This window comes from Nesoenas mayeri, assembly GCF_963082525.1.
Source record: "Nesoenas mayeri genome assembly, chromosome: 2".
In the NCBI taxonomy this organism is placed as follows: domain Eukaryota; kingdom Metazoa; phylum Chordata; class Aves; order Columbiformes; family Columbidae; genus Nesoenas; species Nesoenas mayeri.
The window spans coordinates 98,685,938-98,702,997 of record NC_137543.1 but is presented as its reverse complement, the minus strand read 5'-3'; the positions used below and the strand labels follow the sequence as shown (position 1 = coordinate 98,702,997).

The 17,060-nt window shown below is 40.2% G+C and overlaps 1 protein-coding gene across 1 annotated transcript in view; it reads right to left on the bottom strand.

Annotated features, from left to right (window-relative positions):
• MBOAT1 (membrane bound glycerophospholipid O-acyltransferase 1) overlaps positions 1-17,060 on the bottom strand; it is a gene marked incomplete at both ends in the record, with an annotated part of 56,016 nt that overhangs the window by 23,077 nt on the left and 15,879 nt on the right. Inside the window, 3 exons of the mRNA XM_080340575.1 lie at positions 4,251-4,346; positions 8,020-8,097; positions 8,626-8,771. Coding sequence (XP_080196701.1) covers positions 4,251-4,346; positions 8,020-8,097; positions 8,626-8,771 — 320 coding nt within the window. The remainder of the gene's footprint in view (positions 1-4,250; positions 4,347-8,019; positions 8,098-8,625; positions 8,772-17,060) is intronic.

Sequence of the window (17,060 nt, the reverse complement as noted above, 5' to 3'; positions counted from 1 at the left end):
CCCACCCTGCACATGCCCTGCTGTGCCACCCCTGGGGATGTGCTGCGGAGCACAGGTACCCACAGCTGCTAGAATATGAAGTGCAACGTATTGCACTTCGTACATTTAAAAAAACAAAACAAAACAAAACAAAACAACAAAACCAAACACAAGCAAACAAACAAGACACAACAACAAAAAAACCCCAACTGAACTCACAGGACCAGTTAGTATTTCTGTATGGCATTTTATAATAACACGGTAACAGAGAACATGTAGGTTTCCATCAGCAGATGTATTTCCTTTGTAAAAACTGGCTATTGTACCTTGGTTCCTTTCTTTTGTGGTTGACAGTAAGCCACTGAGAGGGGAAAAACGAGCAACAAAGCATTAACCAGTCAACAAAAATTCACTGCTTGATGTGATACTTGTTACTGAATTATCTGTTTATATGGCTTTTCGAGAGGGCTCTTTCACTGACCATCCCTTTTTAAGCAGGTTGCTGAGAATAATGCTGCAGTTCTGCATTTGGTATAGAGTGAACACATAACGATGTCCATTCTTTCTGGATAGCGATGTCCATCAGAACACTCACGTAAGAGGTACAGATTTGACATCTGTAGGGAGGAAAACTGCTTGAGTCTCCCTGATAATTCAGCTCTGATCTCTCAAAGACCAACAGAATGTTGAAAGCAATGCCGATGTGTGTGGTGATTTTCACAAACTGAGTTTCTTTTCTGTAAAGTATGGTACAAAAACACTCACGTATGCACAATCATTCCCTGACATTCACTAAATGAGCTGCAATATTAGGAAATGTTGCTTGGACGCTGCAAGAATTAAAAGAGGAAACCAAAAAGCTCTATGGTCTTAGTTGAGCAAAGGATTAAAGCAGATACAACGTCATACGGACGAGGAGCTCCTCTGAGTTCCATCCAGATGATGATTTGCATATGGCACTTGTTCATATAGTTGGCTAGACTCCAACCATACCTGTTACTAGTTTCCAAAAATCCCAGTCAAGTTCCCTTGATTTAAACCAATTTCTCCCTAAGGCCATAATATTACAATACTCAGACTGAGTCTGAGTATTGTATCAAAAAACCCCAAATTGTACATTAGTATTACCATTTTTATAAAGTTGTATAGAAACCAGGCAACTTACCTGCATAATCCTCTTAGCATAAAGAAGAAATAATAGAGAGAAAAAGAGTTATGATTTAGTTTTTCTAGGTACAATGTATAAATGCTATGGCAAACCAAGCAAAATAAAATATGCATGTTTCTAAGACTGATTTGTACTAAGGGGGAAGCACAGCATTCAGTTATTTTACAGTTAGTGTTCAACATTTTCTTTGAGAAAGTAGTCAAGATAAAATTCCTAAACTATGTCACTGCATTTTTGTGAAATAATATGAAAGAAGTTCAATAAAATACATATACTTTTAAAAAAAGTAATTGAAAATTAAGTGCAAACTGGAACTGCTTTTCATAAAAACCTGGCATGTAGTTAAAAAAAAAAAAAAAAAGAGAGAGTTTTCATCTAGGACTATGCAATGCATAAAAAACTCTTAAATCCAGAAATTGCTGCAAGCAGCTTGAGTACAGTTTTGATTGTGGGAGTCAGTGACCAAACCTACCCTTTGCACATGTTAGAAGAATTAACTAGTCACCAGTAGGGAACAAGTTTCCTTACTTCTTAACCTTGAAGTGATGAGTCACAGTTTGATCTTCCCTCTTCCAGTTTACTTAAGACATGACTCAGAATTTACCTTGTTCTCTCCATCTCTACTTTAATTTTATAAGCTGTGCTCTCAAAATGGGGGAACTCCAAACAAATAGGTCAATCAACTATTACTAAATAACAATAAAATACATTTGCAAGCACACATCAAAAGGATTATGCATGCAAGGTGTTGAGTGCACAAAGCAGGGCAAGAGAGCAAATGAGGTATGCCACATTTCAGCACCGACACAGGGAAACACTCATTTAACATCTGTCTTGTCACTTTAGGGAACTGACATTGGGAATCTGATGGCGCTACAACTGGTTATGTGCCTTTTTGATGTGGAATAAAGATTCATCCTTGCAATTAGATATCATCAGAGACTTATGGGATACCAAGACCTCAAATAAAGTTGGCAGATGACAGGATTTCTCTTCTCCCTTAAAGATTCCCTTAAATCCAGTGTTTTGCCTTCTCAGTGTATAAGCCCAGTCACATTTGCCCAAAAAGGATGGGAGGCTGGAAGGAGATGGACATCGCTCCATAAATTCTGTCTCTGTTGTTTCTGAGGGAGAACATTAAGGGCATCCTTCCAGCCAGGAGCCTGTTTGAATGCTTCCCTATTACCATATGCAATAGATGTAGAACCACCAAACACAGCAGAATGAGCAAGAGAAGGTCCAGTTGCTGCTCATACATGGTAAAACTACCATCAGGGAGTATATTTTGTGTCTGTGGGTTACCACATCTGTTTAGGTATGTGCATAAAGCTTCAGTGGGCACATATTATTTACAGCTCAGGAAAACAGGTTTTAAGTAAGATTTATGATGCTGACGTGGGCTTCAGCACTTTGGATTGAAAGTTTTTATTAGTACCACTAAAATATTTTTATTTATTCTTAGTTTTTAAAATACACCATGAAGATATAATTCACATCCATACTTCATTTTCCAGTTGTTTACTGCTTGGTAGTTTTACGTTTGACTGAAGTTTAGGAATTGGTTTATATCTTGACGCATCAGGACAAAATCAAATAACAGAGTAAATTTAGGTACTATTCTTTCAGTACTGTTATTATACTCAAGCTCATCATTAGATAGGAGTAGCTCCTTTTTCATCAAGAGTGCAGAAAATGCTACCTAGTCTATAACATAAACAACCACCATCCGTCTTCTTCTACCTCAGTCTCAGTTGGATCTTTATTAACTTTCTTTAGAGAGAGACAGCTAATATGCTTCACAGCGCATTTCTGAAAGCACTATTCAGAAAAACATGTTCTCTCACAACTCTGTCTCTGTCTTGTACACACACAGAGCTATAGCATTCCAATTCCATTTACCATTCAATTCCATTTACCATTCCAATACCATTCTTGGTATGTCACGCTCTTTCAAGACATGATTTTGTGTATTAAAAGAAGTGCAGAAAAAAAATATAGAACTAAGTTTCCCTAAATGTATGAGTTGCCATTTCTTCCCCTTCCTCTAATAAAAACTCAAACGTCTCAGAAGAACCTTCCCTCCTTAAATTAAATGCTTAAACCTACCACCTCATACAAAGACACATGCACACAGACAGCAAAACCCTTCAGTATCCTATTCGATGCCTATAAGACAGAGCCTTGGAAGAGGCATTTACAAGGTACTGTGCGGTTTACAGAAATTTTTCATACTATGTTACTACTTACTCTGTATTCAGACATTCAGTTAAACAACTACAGATTATCCCATTGTTTTTAAATCATGCAAAAGCATACCTCCATCTAATAAACGAAATATATAGGGTTAGCTGTCTGTAATTTTGTAAAGCATCCTCTACTGCTTCAGCAAAATCAGAGACTACAGTATATATGAAAAACACTGTTCCACAGAAATGCACGGCACATAAAAGTTGTGCTATTTAAACAGCAGCCACAACCTGTCCCTGCAAGAGAACCCATAAGACCAGTGCTGACAGCAAAAGCTGATCTCATGTCTCTCTGCCCAGCTCACCCACTCGCCGACCTCCCAGGTCCCCCAGCCGCTCGCCCCTGCCCAAACCCTCCCCTTCTGCCTGCTGCAGTGCCCTGGGTGGGAAACACCTTCCAGCTGGGGCATGGAGGTAAATCAGAACAGGGGAAAGGGTGACCCAGAGCTGATGGTTGTGCTCAGTAAGGTGCGAGGAGAGCAATCCACCCCACCTTTCCGGGGAGACCACCAGGGACCAGAGCCACAGCTGCATGGCTCACCAAGCCTGCAAGTGCTCCTCCAGCATGGGTGAGTCACTGCACAGGCTCATCCTCCCAGGCTGCTCTCAGTGCAAGTCTAGCTAACCAAATTCTACCTTCCTAACTAGATAGTGCCTACCAAGAAAACAGCAGAAATAATGAGTCATTGCAAAAATCACACAGTGTTTATTCCTTCCTTGTAAAAAAGTAGCCTTAGAAAAAGCTTAAGGGAAATAAAATTGCAGGCACTCCCTAGATAACATAAAAATTATTCTCAAAACATACCAAATTTAACTAATACAAATTGACATAGGACCCACCTTGCAGACTCACTCACCCGGAAAAATCTGTAGTGAGAATACCATAATGGAATATGTATATTCGGCTTATGTGGCACAATGTGAGGTATCCCATAGCTACAACAAAGGAGTACCTAAAAACATAACATACGGAACACATAGTTACCAGCACAAGTACCAACAAGAACTAGAATCACTCACACTGGGCTTGGGCTTGTTCAGTGGTAGAGCTTGATTTGTATAAATTAGGTTGTTAACAAGTCTGAAGCTATGTTATAAGATCTGGCAGATGTTTTCAAAGAGGACTGATGTTTTGTGTACTCAGCTGAAACATTACAGAGTTGTCTCCTCACACTGAGGGTGGAGATAAAGAAGAAATAGGATGACTTCAAGTTGGGCATTTCTATTTCAGAGTTTCTAGACTCATATATTATGTTGAAATTTCTGTCTGACTCGAGTGTTTGAAAGCAGGTGATACTGTATGAGTGTTGCTGAAGTTATCCATTGCCTTTTTTATCTGTAAACACTCTTCACTTACCTGTATAACTCTTCTTCAGATCTGCCAGAAACTAAAATACTCTCTTCTGATTTTGTATAAAGGCAAATAATGACATGCAGCCTTATGTTTTCAGCTATAAATATTGAAAGGTGCCCTTTTACAGAAGAAGCATTCCTTAAGTGGAGCTTGACAAGCTCTGTTTTTCAAGATGATCGCAAAATTATTTTAGGCAGGAAAGGAGCATGACTCTGTCTTAGCAGCTGAGAGGTCTGAGCTCTAGAGGTGTTGCAGCACCTCGGTGGGGCAGATGCAGCCTTTACTACAACTAACTTCTCCCTTATTCACCTGAGCAAGAAAGAGGACACTGGGAAGGTAAGGAGCAGATGGATATTCAGAAATAAGACTGACAAATGAAGCAAACTAGACATTGCAACAGGGAGCTGGGACAACAGAATGAAAGGCTAGCATCATATGGACAGGCCAGGACCAGGTCTGCTGGTATCCCCTGCATCAGGAAAAGATAGCCACATGGAGGAGAAGACACAAAGACCTACAAAGGAATGAAACTGCACATCCTGCACACCCAGCAGAGCTGAGACACAGGAGGTCAAGCAGGCTGGTAGCACACACTGACAAGTGGGGTCCCGCCAGACTCGTGGAAAGATTGATCATGGTGGGGATCTAAAGGTGAAATCACACAAGAGGACAAGTCAGCAGACCTCTGAAAACAATCCAGGCCTTTATAAAATCATGACTGGCTTTAAAAGAAATGAGTTTTTCCTCCCTGAGGACTAATAAACTGCAGTGTGAGTGACAGTGATGGATCACAAAGCAACCTGCAGGTCACACGGCCCACAGCAAACAGCTGGATGAAAGGCAGGCTGAGGGGACATGACAGGTTCTTCAGGAGATTCAGAGCAGAATTTATCTTGTTTTATTTCAGTCAGGCATCCAGTCCAGCCTCAGCAAGATCCTTGGGCTCCCTTTCATCAACAGAGAACAGCGAGCTTCCCTCCAAAAGCAAGTCACCCAGCTCAGACGTGTAACGGTGATAGATGGGATAAAGCATCTAAAGTAAGCCTCAATGCTTAAGTGTAAAGCACCTAGATCAAAAGGGGGGTGGGTAGGAGAGATATACAGAACTGCTGCAGCAGCTGGGAGCATTTCTGATGCTGGATTAATTTGTCCATTTATAGGCCTTTAAGGTTGTTGGTAACCTCACCAGAGAACAAACTAGCAGAAAATAACCAGGGAAAGGACCATTCAGGTTAAATTATGTAGTTTCTGTATTTCATTTATTCACTTCCACTTGCATTTTGGAGGGAAAAAAGCCAAGTTTTGGAGCCCCACTATGAAGGATCCAATGCTCTTACAGGCCCTCTGTATGAAGAGGTCCAGCCATTAAACTGATATTTTTCAAGCTTATTCTCAAACAGCTTGGATACACTGTTATTCTGCCAAAACTAATAATGTGGATGTTCTTTTAGTCTCACTGCTATGGCTAGTGGAATACGGTACAAAAGACCTAACCCAATCTTCCCAGGCCTCCTAAAGTTTTTCAGCACGTTGGATTGATATTTCATATTGATTCAAATCAAGATGTGTCTATCTTGCAGCAGTGACATTATATGAACCTGCTTAATTTGTGTTCAGTGTACAGCTATTTTTTCCATTATAACTAACTGGCTAAACAGTAAGAGTGAGAGGTTCTCCTATTGAAACTGTGCCCATTTCCCTACCACCTTCTCACCTTCTCCAGGAAGACATAAGTATTGGATGATTCCCTCCACAGACTTGGTTCCTCTGATCCACCCTGAGTAACTCCTGCATTTTCCACCAAGTCAAGGGAAGGGACAATGACCCCGTGACAAGTAATAGGCATTTTCAGCGCTTTTTCTTTCTGGTGTCTGGATGGCATTTCTTTCATAAATATTGTCCAAATACTTAAAAAAAAATTATTAACTACCTCTGGATTTCTGGACTTTGCACTCTGTGAGGGGGTGGAAAAACCCTCCTTGATTCACACTTGCCTTGCTGGTGCAAAATGCTAGTGACTGCTGTAGACAAACCTGTCACTTAAGGTTCATGTTTCTAAACAATCCTAGACAAATCATAAGTGATGGTTCCCATTTGGATATCAGAGAGGGGTCATACCTCAGGAAGAGATAAAGAAGGGTAGACAATTATCTGAGTTTTAGATCCTCAGACAGCCCTGGCCCTGAAGAGGAGAGAAGAAAAGGTTTCCATTTCCCAGCCCACACTGATGTGGATGTGGGCATTCAGCAGCAGCTACAGAGACACAATGGAGACAGAAATCACCTGTAACACACCCAAAACAAATGACAGTATTAACCACATGCTCTTACGGAAGCCAACACAAAAGGAAAAAAGTAGGAAGAACAGCCAGCTCATCCTTCTAGCCTCCTATAAAGAAGTAGTTTCACAAATTAAAACTCCTAGTTATGCAGATTGATGGGAAGCAAAGAAGTCCACCTACACAATTTTAAAAACTCCCACCTACTGACCTCTAACAGAGAGCATGGTACCCACATGAGAAGGCTCAGTGACTGAGCACAGAATTTTTTCCACATGAACTTCCTCTTACTCAGTAAAAGAAGCAGATGTAACTACCATGTAGTTTTCATTTTCATATGAAAATGCTTTTGTCTTTTAGCCAGGAAGGCACTCATTTGATAAAGCACTTTTAGGAGTCCTAGGTGTCTTCCTTCCTCTGAGACGTGTATAGGCAAAAGAAAGATCCCATGGTTGAGAACTTGTCATGATGCTGTAAACTTCTGCTTCAAAGCAGTGACATTTCTGGTACTTTCTACTTTTTCAAGCTCAAAGCCCAGTACCAAATGCAAGACTTAATTTCATAGATCACAAAGTTAAGCTGCCACAGTGACCTTATTTGAATTACCTAACTCAAGAGTAAGTGGAAAATACCTAAAGGCCAAACAGCAAGGGGGAAAACACATTACAAAGGATTAACAAAAGCGATCCTCAAGGACACAAGACCAAGGAGAATATGACTTAATTATGTTTAGGAAACTAGAGGTTAGGGCATAAATTGTTAAGCCTGTGAAAGCTGACTTCTGAGGCCAGTAATTTCATAGTGAAATGCAATATATCAACATAAAAAACACAAATTGAGATTACAGCTGTTTCTGTAACTAAATGGACAAAGCTCCTGCAAATAACTGGGAAAGGCAGGAAAAAAGAGTACGTGGCCCTAAAAAATCCTCATGCATCTCCATGAAAGAAGTTGTCAGTGGGGCAGCTCCAGACTTGCAGCCATGTCAGCTCACCTGTGGATGTTGGGAATACTCGCCATATTCATAATGCCATAGTTCATCATCACCAGGACAAAAAGATGAATGGAATACCTTAAAAACAACAAAGTGAGTATTTAGATAATTTCTGCATGACCTGGAGTGGTAGCTGTTCAGAGCAATGGAATATTTTTCCATGCAAATGCCATGAATGTCATGTCATATCAGGGTATCAGTAAACAGGGATTATCATAGTGACATCTTTATACCCTGAATATCCTACATAGATTAATACTATCAAGTAGAGATTGTCAATGTGTTTCATTCGGAGAAAGAGCAGCCTGGTTCAAAATGCTCATTCAAACTGGATGTGTTTTTTCCAAAAGAGGTATCTTCACAGCAGACTGGTGTGGCTTTAACTTCCAGAACAAACATTGCAGATTAAATATTTCACTTACAAATATTTTCATGGCTCATTTTACTTTGAGGGTTTGGAACGGTTATGCTGGCTAGGATTTTTTTTTTTTTTTAGCATAACATAGAAACTGCCTTAAGACTAAAAAGATGTAATCAAGAAAAGACAATATGAATTTAAAAAATATTTTTACCCAAGCCTTGTCTACATGGTGACTAAATACTCACCAACCAAAGCAGAAGACAGCAAAGTATATTCCAAAGAGGGTGGCAAATGCATGGCGAACAGCAGAGCTGGCATGACTGGGACCCAAGTAAATACGAAACCAAAACGCAGCCAAAAGTGCAAACAGTTGGCAGGCTACAAAATTGATCTGTAAAAGACAAAAGTATTGTGATTCATGGATGACGAGGGGAAGGAGTCTCTCCATTCTCAAAACAAGAAAGAGCAGAGCCAGGAAAAGAGGTGGACAGGGGAGTGAGCGCAATGAATCTTTTGTTTCTTAGCATTCTCACTGGTGAGCAGAAGTGGTAACTTTCCTTGGCCAGCAATGGATGGGATTAAACAAGCATGTAGCCAGCCGAAGCCTCAGACAGAAGAGCAGGCTGCTGCTGCCACAGGTACAGGCAGGCTCTCTCCAGGGCAGAGCTCTGCTCTGCTGCCAGACCAGTCCAGGGCAGGGATATCACCCCCCTCTCTGTCCTCCTGGTGGGAGACAGAGGCCAGGAAGCAGACCAGTACTCCAAAGCATTGCCCCGGTGCCCGACTTTCTGCACAAAACCCAAAACAGAGGCAAAATCAACAATCCTGATGTGATGCTGATTCACAAGCAAGAACTGGACAGCCTTCTTAGCTGAAATGCTCTACTCGACAGCATCCTCCATGCGAGCCTTTCAATTTACCAATTTTTGCAGTTCAAGAGTGCAAATAAAACAACTTTGCTCTACCATAATGCAGACAGCTAAAGGAAAACGCTCCTCAATTTTTCTTCGGCTATTGCACGTCTCTATAGAGCCTGGGAAGCAGTTTGGCCCCACTGTAAGGAGGCAGAAATGGCAGTAGGAGCACAAGACAAGCATATGCTGAGGGCAAGCAGTCCATAACTAGAGTCTACTATCACACACAAGGACAAGCAAAAGCTTCAGTATCCTCAGAGCAAAACTGGCACCAAGCTGCCTCCTTCAAGGCACCTTCTCTTTAACAAACTGAGCAAAAATTCCAAAAGTCAGAAGAACAACAGAGCTCAGGAGCTGTCTCTAACAGAGGAATGCAGCAATAGGTTATGCAAGCCTGGATCCTAGACGGCTGAAGTTAAATTCATTTACTCTGCTGCAGTCCTTTCCTTTCATTCTTTTTCTTTTCTTTTTTTAACAAAACAAAAACCAACCAAAGAAACAACAACAACAACAACAACAACAAAAGACTAATTCACCCTGACTTTCCAGCAGCAAGTCATCCTAGAATGAGTAAAACTAAATAGGCTGATAGGCTGCACCACATAAGCAATAACTTGAATAAGAGGATTATCCAAAGCTATTAGTCTGGGCCACGATGATATATCTCACTGAGAAATGCTCTGACATGTTGAATGTCCAGAGGAGATGGTTGGATTCGGCCAGGCTTCTTTTTCAAAACATTTACAATGTGTTTAACATGACACTACAGCCCAAAACTGCTTTTATTCTGGTGGACTATATCCAAGGTGGTGCTGTTCAAGCAAATGCTTTTAGTAAAGGTTTGTTGGCTACACTGTTGCAGTTCCTTTATTTCAGTGAGGCAGGCACCCATGCAAAAGAATCTAAATGCTTAGATATGCTGAATTTCAGTTCTTTGGGGCAGAGACAATATCAATTAATTTCTTGTTCATGTAAGCAACCAGCATTTATAACAGACAGTATCAGAGAACTATACACAAAAGCAAGTAATTAGCAATGTCTTATTATGACAATACTTTATTTAAATAAGACAATTCTTATTTTCTGTGCAAAATTTAGAAAGTAAGAGGAAAAAAATTGCACTGGTCTCACAAAACCCAGATGCTGTAGTACAAATTCCAAACTCTCATATGGTCTATTACCACACAGTTACACTCAAAACACTAACTCCCACTTTCTCTCTTCCCACAGCCAAAGGTACAACAGAAGTGGCTAAGAGAGGCCATCCCCTATAGAGCTGCTCCAACTGCATCCTTTCTGAGCAAGTTTCCAAGACTGATGTATGCTAATTCACCAATGCCAATTCAGTAAACCTTAATCCCATCCCAGCCTGCTCTCAGTTAGGGTCATATCAGCACATCCAGTGAAGCTCAACTGCGTGGTATGCAGAGCCTCTCTGACGCAGTATAGCAGAGGAAAGTGCAGAGACTCCAAGAAACCTGATGTGGCTGATTGTTTAAAAGACAATACTCTCTTTCTGTGCAGCATCACTCATGGAAGCTTTATACCAGTAAAACCATCAAGATAAGCAAGCCTTTGCTTTTTACTTTCATCCAATTCTTGTACATTCAGTTCAAGATTGTTAAAAACGCTGGGACTTCAGAGGCTCACACAAACAGCAAAATGCCAGATCCCACCATAGGCACACTTGTGGTACTATTTACATAGGTAAGGCAGGTAGCCCCAGCAGCAGCAGAAAGGAAGCAGCAGAGACTGCATCACAAGCCAACATGCAGTACAGAACAGCACAGCAGCCTTGCACACATACGCTGTTGCTTGCCTGTCCTATCAGTTCTTCTGAGCACGTGTTACCTGTGCTACTCGGATTAAACTTAGCACAGGTACACCAGCCAGGCCACTATCACATCTTCATATTTGTTTTGCAAATTAACCAAGATGATTTCTTCTCTGTGCTGGTTTTGCAGGAGTTGGGGTAAATCCTTGTATAAAAGCAAAAGTACACACTAGCGTTACATTTCAATCAGCCTTCAATCTATAATATAAGGGTTGTTTCTGCACAGCAGCCAAACACCACAGACCCGATGTACTCAGCAAGCAATACTAGTTTTCATTTACCTTTTTTGTACTGAATGAAGTTAAAAAGTACTTTACAGAGGAATGGCTACAGAATGCCACTAGAAGTTACAGCTTTGACTCAAAAACCTAAAGATTAACTATCCCTTTAAGGATCTGTAAATGACAGCGACGGTGTCAAAGAGACACAAGCACACATTAGGATTGGCGGGTGTCATTTGAACATTACGTGACCTACCACAATAGCATAAAGGAAGTGAGAAGGCTGCACCCAATGCATTGCTTAGGAGATCAACTCCCAGATACCAAAAAAATGCAGTCTGAATTGCAGAAAGATAAGACTTTTGCTCACCGGCTGAGAACTTTCATGCCTTTGCCCTCCTCAACTGCAGCCACCATAACTCTTCAGCAGCTTTCCAGGTTCTGCTCCTCCATGGCCACGTTTTTCTGACATACAGCACTGCTGTATTTGTTTTTCTTTGTCTACCATTAAGGCTTTCAGGATTTTTTTTATACTTACAATAACATGTACACATTACAAACCACATGATCATTTTTAAAGGATTCAACAGCAGAGGGGTTTGGAGAGGTATACCAATGAACAATAAAGCCAAGTAAATACAATATCTACTGATCAAATCTTTCTGCCATCCATTAGGTATTTAGTACATGTTGGAAAAAAAATAACGGGAAATAGTATTGGAGAATACTTCTTGTATCTGTCCACCTATAAACCTGCACTTAGAATCTGAATGCACCAAAATTATCTCTGATTTCTGTGGGGTTCAATTTGAAGACCAAAACTTAGTGGTGCAGAGCTTACTGCAAGGTCTAGTGCATAGTTTACTGCAAAATTGACTTTTAGACGTGACGAGTAATTGTGGAATCTTCTGCAGATCAATCACTTTTGAGTTTACCTGAGCCAAGCTGAAAGCGTGGATAAAGCAGGGCAAATCTTTTCTTAACTATAACCCTCCAAAGAGATGCAGGGGAGTTGTTTGTGTCTTGACTGTGATGAATGTAACACAAATGTCAAGACACCAGTAAAACCGTGGTGCTGCTTTCCAAGTGCTGAGAAAAGCGGTTTTGCCTGGCAGGATGAACTCCATATTCAAAACTGAGCACTAACTTTGGTACCAGATCAGGTCTGGTCCGTTCTCCACAGAGTAATAGAGGGATACAATAGCTTTTCACAGGGCTACCGCCTCTATTTAGTTATTTATAGGTATTTTCAACACATGCAGCATTCACCTCTGTACACATGCAGACTGCCAGTTCATCTGACAGTCACTTTACTGTACTCCATTTAACATTAATTTTTTTCTTCACTCTAGACATTTATGATACCTAAGTAAAACAGAGCCTTAAGATTTTAAGAAATATTGTACTGCATCACAAATGAAGTAACAGTCCCACTTTCCTCCCTTTCCAAGGAGGAAAGGATTCATATTATTCCCTTTTGGTTATTTCTACTGTTGCTAAAAACACTTTGTAAACAGCAAATTGAGGGCTTCTGAGCACTGATGAATGGTGTCCACACAAAAATAACATGGAAACAGAAATTATATGAGAATTAATCTTTTTCATTCCAACCCACCATTATAAGCCATTTAACCCACATTTTGAGCTAGTCACATCAATTCAGTGCTGCAATCAATTTTTTTTTCATATCTGGTTTCAACTTTGCTAGTAGAAAAGAAACACCTTTGCTTTTCACAGTCATTTTCTTCCACACTTTAGCAAATAAGACCTAAGAAAATTAGCACATGATACATTGCCAAAACAAGATACTATCTTACTTTCATTTTCCCTAATGAAACATGGGAAGACAGAAAGGCAGCCTCATCACAGTATCCTGTACCGACATCTGGAAGACGTGTCTCTGAGTCACAGCCAGCTGAAGACAGCCTTGCAATACAGAAACAAGATATCTGCACTTTGGGAGAGAAAATCTGGAACAGCTCCAGCCCAACTGGGTTGATGGTTATTGTTGTCTGGTTAAGGAATTCTTTAATATCTGATAGTCTCAAATTTAAAAGGCCAGATGGATCCAGAGCATGTAAACATGAGGTATGAACAACAAGAAAAAAAAATAAACTGCAGTTCCTCCCTTTATCCATTCAAAATCTGTAGTAGCAATAACTCAAAGTGATGCTTAGACTGCAAATCTGTGTTTTATACAAAGCTGGCAACCAGGCCAAACCAACCAACAAAGCACCTATGATGTTGCCATGAGAATAATCAAACATAATGGCTTTGGGATCTCCCTATTCTATTATGCTGAAATCAAAGTCCTTAAAGTACATAAAAGGTTCATTCCATCTGCCTCAAGCTTTTGTACCTTCTTCCATTTTTAACAGTGTGAAAACAATTCAGCAAATGTTTGACTGGTACTGTAGGAAGGAGAAATACTAACTCCTAGGGATCCAGAGTCACCTTTTCAGTCACCTCCATGAACAGGCAGGGCATATTACACAGGGAAGTCACCTCTTCAACTTGCTAACCATTCTCGGAGGAAGACCACAAAATGTTTTGCTTTATCTTTTATTGGGTCCCATTAACCATCTGGGAGTGGGCACTTTTACGGGCAACAGCCAGACGGCAAGTCACAAAATAAAAGCTCCAAATACCTGGCATTAAATACATGTCTCTCAAAATCGCGGCATTTGGAGGACATGAGCCCATTGCTGATTACACTGAGTGGCACCTATGATCTCCTTTTGTTCCTGGTGGCAAATTGGCTCCATGGCGGAGGTTTAAAAAAAAAAGAGCAATTTGTCAAATTCCTCTTAACATGAAAGTCATGGAGCCATCGTGCATTTCTAAAAGGAGACAGGTAAATGTCTCATCCGGTGCACTGGAAAATTACTGAAAAAAACACACAAAAGAAATCTTACAGGGAGAAAATGGGAAGTGCTCTTCCTAGCTAGAAGTTCTTGAGATGGTAACAGAGAATACAAGAAGAGGGAAAACCTGGCTTTATAGTTTCCCACCAAATCATCACAATCTTTGTCACCACACAGTATAGTTCAGGGTAGGCCACTAATCACTCACTTCAGGAAGTTTCAATTCCCCTCATCCCACAAGTGAATCTGCACATTTCCCTATTTGAAGAAGTGGTAACAGACATTTGAAGGTTACTAGATCACCTTCTAGGAAAAGATAATAAGCAAGATTAAGCACATAGTCTGTTATTCTAGTGCTTTTAACATGTTCCTTATAGTAAAGTATCAGGAAGAAAAATCCTGCATTCTGTTTTGACAACAAAAATATTTTGCTTTTCCTTTACTACTTTTTTCCTCCCTTATACTTGCAGAAAAACTGATCTCACTTTCCAAAAATCTAGGAGGATATAACAAATTGACCACACAGTTTTCTCCACACTCCAAGTGGCAATTAAGTCTATTACCCAGTCCTCCGTAAGCAAAGTTCCTATTAATGCTATAATTCATTCACTATGAAAATCACCACACGAAAAATCACACTGCTGACTTGTCACTCGCTTGATGACAAGGTGCTGATGTATCCCAAACAGCACATAGCCTTTGGACAAAAAGCAGGCATGTAGCACATTCACACATGGTCACAAACAGAGGTAGAAGTGTTTTATGACACAGTCAAACTGCCAGAATTCCCAGCTAGCATCCAGGTCCGTTCCCACTTCGATGTGCAGCAGATGATGCAGACTGTCCTCAGATTATAGATTTCGCAGAAGACACCTTTACTTTTATCCCAGGCCTTGCACTTATCACCTGAATGAGAGAATAAGGCTTTAAATCTGCATTTCATCTGCTGAACAACAGACAGTGTACAGAGGCCTCCCATGGTGGCCCAGCATAAAGACGAAGTTGGAATCCATGGTCAAGATACTCTGTATTTGCTGCTATCTACTAATGAGCCGCTGAGTATAAGTTTAGGAGGCTGCTACAAGTTTTTTATCTAGTATAATAAATTAGACTTTTTCCTCTATTCACTAACCACGGATCACCAAACAGCTGTTTTCAGTATTTGGAAAAGCATAAGAAACCATGTTAACAGGAACTACTGACAGCAACTCCTTCTCAAGTCAAACCACTGTCTAAGGAGTCCAACAGTGCTTGGGTAGCATTTTGGAAAACGGATGGCATAATGAAGCATTCCACGTTGCCAGAGATCAGCCACATTTTCCAGGATGGTGTGTTTCTTGCAAGGAATAAAGTAAGAGCTGCAAAAGTGCAATAACTTGGTTTATCTGTTTAAAAGATTATTTTGCACGTATAACCAAAGACATCTGGCAAAAAACATGTTAAAGTTCACTTTGCTGGAGTCATTTCTACTTTGATGTGAAAAAAGAGACCTGCTGTTAGGATAGTATTTCCTAACATCCAAATTGTGATATTTAAAATGGGTGTGTTAAGAATGAGAGATGGAATATTCTTTAATAAGATCATCTCAAAGATATCTGATACTTACTGAAATTTTTCAAAATATTTTGATCTTCCAGGCTATTGTTATGAACCATAAGAACACATATTCTCTGCAGAGAGCGCTTAACTCCACACAGGGAGGGGACAAACACCCCCAAAAAGCAGGACAGTATCACAGAAACCATGTCAAGCTTCCCACTGCTAGAATTTTTACTTCCACAAAGAAAAAGGATTTGTGTATCCTCATCTGTGCAGCTCCACTTATTGCCCACAGTGGTACCGCTTTGCAGAGAACTCAGTTCACTGAAAGCCAGCACAAACAGGCATTTGTGACAAAACCCTAACTGACTGTCACTTGCAAGCTGCTGTATTTTCTTTCTACAGCCAGGCACTGTGAATAGCAAACAGCATGGATGAGAGAGGAAATTAATTCATTTACACTGGGGAACTACCAGTACAAGTACTGAAAAGTCACATCTCCAATGTTATACTGATACAACTCACTTATCTGACTTCATATTGTAGGAGTCCTACGGCAGAGTTTGAGGGGGCAGAAGCAAAGGTTTGAAAATAGAATTTCTCTCACAGGAAAGAGAGTGAGAAAAGCATATATGAAGGACTAATTTAAGATTATTTTCCTCTTCAGAAGCAACACTAAGTTCTCGTAGCCCTGGCTTTTTTGTTGCTGTTGCATGCAGAATATGGAGTTGGTAAAGTAATACTTTACTGACAGCATTTGGCCTGTTGTGCTGTTTTCCTGGGTAAATTCTGCTGTTTCTCTACTTACAGGGTCAAATATCCTTCCATGATTTAGACTATAAACTTGAAACAGATGTTCTTTCTGGATTACTCCTATGAAGCCACTAGCAGAATAATTACTAGCAGGACACACAAATATAGCTATAGAACAGATTAAATTAAAAAAGAAAAAAAAAAAAGAAAAGGAAAAAAAACCAACATTTAACTCAAAAGGAAGCTTGAGAAGTCAAATCTACATTTTAATGCTAAGTCACACACCCATATATTTACCTTTGATGGCTGATAAATTTAACGTGTGGACCTGATCCAAATACAACCTGCTGTCAACATCTCTTACATTGACCTGTAATGACTCTGCATGTTGAACAGATTTTTAAGTAGTGATCATTTATGCGCAGCAATGTTCTGCCACTACCTGTAACTCAGTAATTACTGTTCTCTCAGTAAGCAATGCCAAAACATAGCATCATCAAATTCCCTTGTACCCGAGATAGACAGCACTAATTTTACCTGCAATAGGAGCAGCAG